The following is a 9297-nucleotide window of genomic DNA, read 5'->3' as shown; positions in this document are numbered from 1 at the left end:
AGCCCCTTCAAGGTTGCATACTTTTTTTACTGACCAAAAATTCTTTTTCCATTTTTTAGGCTTTGAAAATTTCCCCTAATACATTTCTATAATTGGAGCGCCACAGGCGAATTTTTTCGAGAAAATATGAGTTGCCCCTTCAAGGTTGCATACTTTTTTATGGACCGAAAATTCTTTTTTTTTTTAGGCTTTGAAAAATTCCCTGACTTTTTTGGATTTTTGTCAATTTTTTGAGAAATTCCCTGACAATTCCCTGACTTTTCCAGTCTCCGTGAAATTCCCTGACAATTCCCGGTTTTCCAGTCTGGTAGACACCCTGGACTCAAGGAGGTAAATGCCGACCCAAATGAAATTGCGATAGTGACTTAGTGAACGAAAAAAAAAAAGAATAGGCTTTGAGAACACTTGTGTTAACTTACTCTGAGCATGGTGTAAATGAAGAAGGCCACTATAGAGATTGTGTACATGGGCATGAGGAGGTTCATGATGCCGCCGCCCTGTTTGGCGGCTTGATGCGGCCCTGTGCCGCCAAATGAGGGCCGTCCCATACCCGGCTTGGGAGAACCTGGGTGCTGAAAGTCAAACAGAAAAAAATACCAATTCACTCCCGGTTTTCCAGTCTGGTAGACACCCTGGACTCAAGGAGGTAAATGCCGACCCAAATGAAATTGCGATAGTGACTTAGTGAACGAAGAAAAAATAGGCTTTGAGACAAAACCCCCCCCCCCCCAAAAAAAAATACTTTTCATTAAGATCAGTGGTAAATCTGCCTCGGTAGCGTAGTGGTCAAGACGCTCGCCTGGTAACCTGGAGGGCGTGGGTTCGATCCCAGCCGAGGTATGGAATTTTATCCTCATTTATTTGAGATTTTGACCACATAATAATATGGAGCTCTAAGGGTTAGGTGGTAGAAAACGCCTCCGGCGTTAACCTCGCCTAGTGATGGTTACCTTCCACTCAAGAGTCCATTATTATTATTATCAGTGCAACGGTTGTGCCGCTTTTTGGCGATTTTCGGAATTTCGGCTCTACTGACCAAACAGTCAGATGACGGGCTCGAGTGGATTGGAACACATCACATGCCTTCAGGCACACTCCACTTGTCAAGGGTTTAGGCATTGCCTTGCCCTTGGGATCAATTTTATTTCAACCCAGAGGAGATCCCCAAAATCACACCTAAGAAACCCAGCTAAGCTTAATTTAATAGGATAAGGAAAGTCACACCAGATTTTTAATTAGTGCAATCTCTACGGCGCGACGTGGCGCCGAAAGGTGTGAAAATGGAAATACATACTTGGGCATGAAAATTTAATAGTTCCGCTCTGCTTCTTCAACGAAAAACGAAATTTTTCCCCTGTTTATATGCTGTCAGACATACCTTACCCGTACAAGATTGATATTAAATTTGTTCTCTTTTCTACACCTTGACCACTGCGCCTTGACCACTACACCACCTACCTCGGTGGTGTAGTGGTCAAGGCGCGCGCCTGGTAAACAGGACGGCGTGGGTTCAATCCCAGCCCGAGGTATGTGGAATTTAATCTTCAATATAATTTGAGGAATTTGACCACAATAATAGTAGTAGCCTACTGCTGGAGTAAAGGGACTTTACAGTCCTATGCGAGCAGTTATAAATAAGCACTATTACTACTACTATTTTTCTCTCCGTAGGTATCTACCCTTACCTGGCATAGATAAAAGTTGATCCCTCGGAAAACTAAAACTAGTGCATTGAATTTGCTAACGGAATAATTTTACCGTGTACAGTACGCGTCAGCGATGTTATTTTGCACAAAAATTTTTCCAATAAAACATGAATCAATTCCTACCTAACCTACCTAGATATTTTATGTGTATATGTACCGTACCGTACCTACCTACCTAGATAATACCACACTACCTAGAAAATACTTCCCTTCTCTCTGCCCTAACCTATCCCAGTGCTCTGGGTCACAAAATTTCTGGACTCGGCCAAAAATTGTCCACTCTTTCTCTCTTCTTCTTGATATTTCGTCTTCGTCCGTTTTTTTTTTTTTTTTTTTTTTTTTTTTTTTTTTTTTTTTTCAAAATACCTAATTGTAATGCGAAATTCAGACAAGAATATTTTTTTACACATATGATATGAAACTAGGAACATGTAGATTACGAAGAGGCTTATGGATAGGCTTATTGAACGAAAGATAAAACGGATATAAAAAAAGATATTTTTTGAGGTTTGACAGAGGGGAACTGTAACTGCTAAGGTCTTATGGTCCCGAAATCAAAAGATCAGGAAGACGGGATAGGAGAAAGCCAGCCGTTCCGAGAACGAACACTATTCGTTCAGGATAAAATCCGCCTGGGTGGGAATCGAACTCTCTCTCTAGTTCTTAAGTTTGACTTGTGTTTAAAAATTGTATGTAAAAAAATAATTTATAAACATTAAATAAATATTTCATAATTGAACCCGCGACCTAGCGCTTACAAGGCACACACCGTCACACACGCTACCAACCAAGCTAACTAGGCTGGCTAAACAAAAAACAATGGAATAGAGTACCCTGTTTAAACAAATAGATCTTCGTTCTACATTGTTTTTTATTTTACAATATGCCTCATGGCCCCATTTTTCATGTTGATTTTTTTCTGTCTATTTATTTATTTTTCTTTTCTTCATGTAATTCTCATTTTATTTTAAGACTAGCCTCCGCCGCTTGTTTAATGCCATTGTGATATTTCGAGTCATGTGTTTATGTTTTACTTTTTTTTATCCCAAGATATTCTACATATAGGAAGGAAAGTAATGTAATCAAGTGAAATTTTCGATGGTCATTATTTTAGTGCCAAAACACGTTTTTTATGTTTTTTTGTTCTTCTTTTTCCAATGTTTATTTCAATTTATTGAGTTGAGGAATTACACGCATATGAGACAGATAGATAGGGGAAATTATTTTGACAAGTGATCAAGGGTGGACAGGGAAAACCAATTGATTTGGGAGATTGCTTACTTTTTACTTTCCTTATCCTATAGTATTTTATTGGAAGACATTTCAATATGCAAGGAATAAATTCAAATCAAAATGCATTATTATAATTTGTGGTGAGTTGGCGAGGAATAAAGCCTCTTCACAACTTCTGTGAATGTCACAGTATTACTACTTAAAGTCTCATTTACTTATCCTCAATCTTTACACACTGGTAATGTCACTTGTCACTAATTATTGTCCTCACAAGGCTGAGTGCACATAAAATCTAAACCTCTTGGTTGATAAAACTTAATTAAATAAATAAATTAAAAAAAAGAGGTAAGTACCTAATAATAAAATTAAAATAAAATAAATTTAAATCATACTCACTGGGAATTTTGAGAGAATACCAACAACTTACCTTGACCACAGGTCTAGGTGGTAAATTGGGTTCCACCCGGGGAACAATGTGTTTACGTGGTATAACTCTGCCGTTCTCTTTCTCTCTCAGTGCAGGATGTAACATGAACTCCAAGCACAGACAAAAAAAACTTTGGACCCACCAGGAATATTTAGATATACAAGTAGTATTATCAACAAATTACTTTTTTTTACATTACCTTTAGAAACAACTTACCTTCACTACAGGTCTAGGTGGTAAATCAGGTTCCACACGTGGTACAATGTGTTCATGGGGAATAACTCTGCCGTTCTCTCTCAGAGCGGAACGAGAAGAAGTTTTTTTTTTTTTTTTTTCAAGAGGTTTGACAGAGGGAACTGTAACTGCTATGGTCTTATCGTCCCGAAAGCGAAGAGAGAACGAGAACAGGATAGGAGAAGGCCAGCCGTTCCAAGAACGTACCTTGTCCTATAGGATAAAGTTCGCCCCGGACGGGGTTCGAAACTGTGTCCTAGTGTTAACAAGGCAGACGCGCTACCTTTTTAGGCTGGCAACAATAAAATTATGTACCTTTGTGTGGGGTAATGAAATTTCATACCTCACCGGGGATTGAACCTGCGTCTTCCTGTTTACCAGGCGGGTGTTACACCACCGCGAGGCATGCTAACAAGTTAGGTTAAAATCACCAATGATATCCTCAGGAGAGAGAGAGACTTCTAACTTCTAAGTCTTCTTTCTCACATCTCAAATATCAATGATCTTGTTAAAATTTATAGATCTTCTTAAAAAAAAATGAAGAAGAAGAAAGAGTTTCCTTGTGAACTGGTTTGCGAACCTATCATTGGCTTGTGCTTGAAAACAGTATAAGTACCTACCTACAGGAGCTTTTTGAATCTTTTTTATCTACAAAAAAAATGTTTGATTGATAGAAATTTACGTAATGCAACAACAGAGGTCTTATCGTGCCGAAAGCGAAAAGAGAAGGAAGACAGGATAGGAGAAAGTCAGCCGGTCCGAGAGAACGAACTTTATTCCTTCAGGATAAAATCCGCCCAGGACGGGAATCGAACCCGCGGCCTAGCGCTTACAAGGCAAACGCGCTACCAACCAAGCTAACTAGGCTGGCTATTAGGATAAGAGAAATCCAGCCTTTCCGAGAGCGAACCTTCCTTCCTTAGGAACCAGTGAAGAGTAAAAGTTATTTTCATATTTAGATACCTACTTAAAATGAACCTTCACAAAGTTACCAAGTCTACCATCAATATGATAATTCAAATACCTTGAAATAACAAAACGGAAAAGCTCGCGCACCCCCTGATTTGTGTCCACGCCCTCCAGTTTGAGAACCTCTGGTGTAGACGGTTCAGTCGACATCGATTGACGACTTGACAACGGCCGGTCGACTATGTGTGGACACTATACTTTATTTAATATGGTTAGGTTAATGGTAGCGAGAATACATCAAAGGAAAATTAAGAACAGCTCAGCGTTGACAGAACAAGAATAATTTTTTACACATATGATATGAAACTAGGAACATGTAGATTACGAAGAGGCTTATTGGATAGGCTTATTGAACGAAAGATGAAACGGATAAACAAAAAAGATATTTTTTGAGGTTTGACAGAGGGAACAGTAACTGCTAAGGTCTTATCGTCCCGAAATCAAAGATCAGGAAGACGGGATAGGAGAAAGCCAGCCGTTTCGAGAACAAGAATAATTTTTTACACATATGATATGAAACTAGGAACATGTAGATTACGAAGAGGCTTATTGGATAGGCTTATTGAACGAAAGATAAAACGGATATAAAAAAAGATATTTTTTGAGGTTTGACAGAGGGAACTGTAACTGCTAAGGTCTTATGGTCCCGAAATCAAAGATCAGGAAGACGGGATAGGAGAAAGCCAGCCGTTCCGAGAGCGAACACTATTCGTTCAGGATAAAATCCGCCCGGGTGGGAATCGAACCCGCGGCCCAACACTTACAAGGCACACACGCTACCAACCAAGCTAACTAGTCTGACTAAACAAAAAAACAATGGAATAGAGTACCCTGTTTAAACAAATAGATTTTCTTTCTACATTATTTACAATAATTATGCCTCATGGCCCCATTTTTCATGTTGATTTTTTCTGTTTAATCTATTTATTTATTTTTCATTTTCTTCGTGTAATTCTGCCCCATTTTTCATGTTGATTTTTTCTGTTTAACCTATTTATTTATTTATTTTTCTTTTCTTCATGTAATTCTCATTTTATTTTAAGACTAGCATCCGCGCTTGTTTAATGCCATTGTGATATTTCGAGTCATGTGTTTATGTTTTACTTTTTTTTTATCCCAAGATATTCTACATAAATATAGGAAGGAAAGTAATGTAATCGAGTGAAATTTTCGATGGTCACTATTTTAATGCCAAAACACGTTTTTTATGTTTTTTCTTCTTCTTTTTCCAATGTTTATTTCAATTTATTGAGTTGAGGAATTACACGCATATGAGACAGATAGATAGGGGAAATTATTTTGACAAGTGATCAAGGGTGGACAGGAAAAACCAATTGATTTGGGAGATTGCTTACTTTTTACTTTCCTTATCCTATAGTATTTTATTGGAAGACATTTCAATATGCAAGGAATAAAATCAAATCAAAATGCATTATTATTTGTGTTGAGTTGGCGAGGAATAAAGCCTCTTCACAACTTCTGTGAATGTCACAGTATTACTAAAGTCTCATTTACTTATCCTCAATCTTTACACACTGGTAATGTCACTTGTCACTAATTATGATTTTGACCACATAATAATGGAGCTCTAAGGGTTAGGTGGTAGAAAACGCCTCCGGCGTTAACCTCGCCTAGTGGGTACCTTCCACTCAAGAGTCTATTATTATTGTCAGTGCAACGGTTGTGCCGCTTTTTGGCGATTTTCGGCTCTACTGACTATACGGTCAGATGACGGGGTCAAGTGGATTGGAAACACATCACATGCCTTCAGGCACACTCCATTTGTCAAGGGTGTAGACATTGCCTTGCCCTTGGGATCAATTCTATTTGAACCCCAGAGGAGATCCCCAAAATCACACCTAAAGAAACCCAGCTAAGCTTAATTTAATAGGATAAGGAAAGTCACACCGGATTTTTAATTAGTGCAATCTCTACGGCGCGACGTGGCGCCGAAAGGTGTGAAAATGGAAATGCATACTTAGGTATGAAAATTTAATAGTTCCGCTCTGCTTCTTCGACGAAAAACAAAATTTTCCCCCTGTTTATATGCTGTCAGACCTACTTTACCCGTACAAGATTGATATTAAATTTGTTCTCTTTTCTACACCTTGACCACTAACGAAAACGTTTTCGCTATTCGATGCGTATGGTAGTAGCGGCAACGTCGCACAGAGGTAATCGTGAAGAATGTATTGCATATTGCCTAATTTAACGGTCTGATTGTAGGGCGCTTTTTGCAAAATCATTTTCGATTTCGAACTTCGTCTATGGATATGGATTTATGGAGGAAAGATTATGAGACAAAGACAGAGAAGCAGAAGAAGAGGAAGAAGGTAATCAAGAAAAAAGGAGTTTGTGCTACCACCGTTAAAACAAAAATGGTCTTCCCCGTGCTCAACTCTGAAGTAGCCATGCTGACCAGTCTCGGAAAAGTCGAAAATAAAAAGGTAATTCGTTCGAAAATTGGGGGAAAAGTGTTACATTCTGAAAACACTCGATATTTTCACTAGCAACTCAAAAATAATTTCAACATTTCAGGAAAAAAGCAGAAGCGAAACTCAATTTTTTTGGCACTGATATCAGAAATTCTGTTTAGAATGTTTAAAAACGATGGATATGTAAGCGCCTGACGCACTGAATAGACTTGAGACTGATAAGAAATACGTAAAAAGCGAAGAAACAGAAAAAAGTAGGCGGAAAACCTCCCTCTATGAAGAGGAAGGCGAAAGCAGGCGAAATCGCGAAAATTCAGAAAATCAAAATTGGGAGATTTGATTTTTTCGTATTTTTCCCGCCATGCGCGATAGAGCTTTTATCAAAGCCGCGTTTACAGAAAAACGTTTTCGCTATTCGATGCGTATGGTAGTAGCGGCAACGTCGCACAGAGGTAATCGTGAAGAATGTATTGCATGTTGCCTACACAATTCAACGGTCTGATTGTAGGGCGCTTTTTGGATAATCATTTTCGATTTCGAATTTCGTCTATGGATAATATGGATTTATGCCTTATGGAAGAAACATTGAGACGAAGAGTAAAGACAAGCAGAAGAAGAGGAAGAATAAAAGGGAGGAAGAAGGTAATCAAGAAAAAAGGAGTTTGATGAGGAGGAGGAAAAGGAGGAGGAGGAGAAGAAGAAGAATAAGAGGAAGAAGAAGAAGGAGGAGGAGAAGAAGAAGAAGAAGAAGAAGGAGAAGAAGAAGAGGAGGAGGAGGAAGAAGAAGAAGAAACCTAGGTACCTACCTAAAATCCAAACAACACTAAACGTGCTTTACCTACTTGACTTGATTATTTATTATTATTATTATTATTTTAATTTATGTAGGTACCTACAACTTTTATTTATGTTTTACTCATGTCTGGGTATAGGAGGAGGAGGAGGAGGAGGAAGAAGAAGAAGAAGAAGAAGAAGAAGAAGAAGAAGAAGAAGAAGAAGAAGAAGAAACCTAGGTACCTACCTAAAATCCAAACAACACTAAACGTGCTTTACTTTACTTGATTATTTATTATTATTTTAATTTATGTAGGTAGGTACCTACAACTTTTATTTATGTTTTACTCATGTCTGGGTATCTTATTTTTTTCTTCTTCTTCTTCTTCTTCTTCTTCTTCTTCGTCTTTTTTTGCCTTTTTACTTTCCCTATCCTATAGGAAGGAAAGTAACGTAATCGGGTCAAATTTTCGATGGTCAGTTTTTAGTGCCAAAACACGTTTTGAGGTCCCTAGAGCCATCCTTTGTTCAACAATTCAGTTTCATCTTGTGATAACTCACAATCTGATAGATTCAGAAACCTCGGGAAGAACTCAATTTCAGGTATACTGTCTTAAAAGCCCAAGTCCTCCTGATGGATGATCAGTTGATCACACATACAAGTTCAGCACCCTAGATGAAACTTGCTAAAGACCATCACTTCCTTAGCCTCAGCTGCTTAAACTGATTAAGGACAACAATAAAACAATATTATGCTTAAAAGTAGACCGAAGAAAGTAAAAAACTCAACTTACCCTGGGCCTTCTCCAAGTTGCTCACATACTGCGGTGACCCGAAGAACATGGGGTAGAAGATCTTCGGCCACAGAACGGCAAAACATCCTGCTACCACCGTTAAAACAAAAATGGTCTTCCCCGTGCTCAACTCTGAAGTAGCCATGCTGACCAGTCTCGGAAAAGTCGAAAATAAAAAGGTAATTCGTTCGAAAATTGGGGGAAAAGTGTTACATTCTGAAAACACTCGATATTTTCACTAGCAACTCAAAAATAATTTGAACATTTCAGGAAAAAAGCAGAAGCGAAACTCGATTTTTTTGGCACTGATATCAGAAATTCTGTTTAGAATGTTTAAAAACGATGGATATGTAAGCGCCTGACGCACTGAATAGACTTGAGACTGATAAGAAATACGTAAAAAGCGAAGAAACAGGAAAAAGTAGGCGGAAAACCTCCCCCTATGAAGAGGAAGACGAAAGCAGGCGAAATCGCGAAAATTCAGAAAATTGGGAGATTTGATTTTTTCGTATTTTTCCCGCCATGCGCGATAGAGCTTTTATCAAAGCCGCGTTTACACGAAAACGTTTTCGCTATTCGATGCGTATGGTAGTAGCGGCAACGTCGCACAGAGGTAATCGTGAAGCATGTATTGCATATTGCCTACACATTTCAACGGTCTGATTGTAGGGCGCTTTTTGGATAATCATTTTCGATTTTTCGATTTCGAACTTCGTCTATGGCTA

General features: G+C 38.5%; 1 protein-coding gene across 1 annotated transcript in view; it reads right to left on the bottom strand.

Moving 5' to 3' along the window:
• Positions 1-9047, bottom strand: part of LOC103520455 — an 11760-nt gene extending 2713 nt beyond the window's left edge. The window contains exons 1-3 of the mRNA XM_026831566.1: positions 8564-9047; positions 3583-3674; positions 420-572 (exon numbers count right to left, since the gene is read on the bottom strand). Of these exons, the coding sequence (XP_026687367.1) occupies positions 420-572; positions 3583-3674; positions 8564-8717 (399 nt within the window). The 5' untranslated portion in view covers positions 8718-9047. The remainder of the gene's footprint in view (positions 1-419; positions 573-3582; positions 3675-8563) is intronic.
• Positions 9048-9297: the final 250 nt, after the last annotated feature.

Source organism: Diaphorina citri, unplaced genomic scaffold (assembly GCF_000475195.1).
Source record: "Diaphorina citri unplaced genomic scaffold, Diaci psyllid genome assembly version 1.1 scaffold3644, whole genome shotgun sequence".
Classification (NCBI taxonomy): Eukaryota; Metazoa; Arthropoda; class Insecta; order Hemiptera; family Psyllidae; genus Diaphorina; species Diaphorina citri.
The sequence above is the reverse complement of the archived record's forward strand: the minus strand, read 5'-3'. Positions and strand labels throughout refer to the sequence as shown.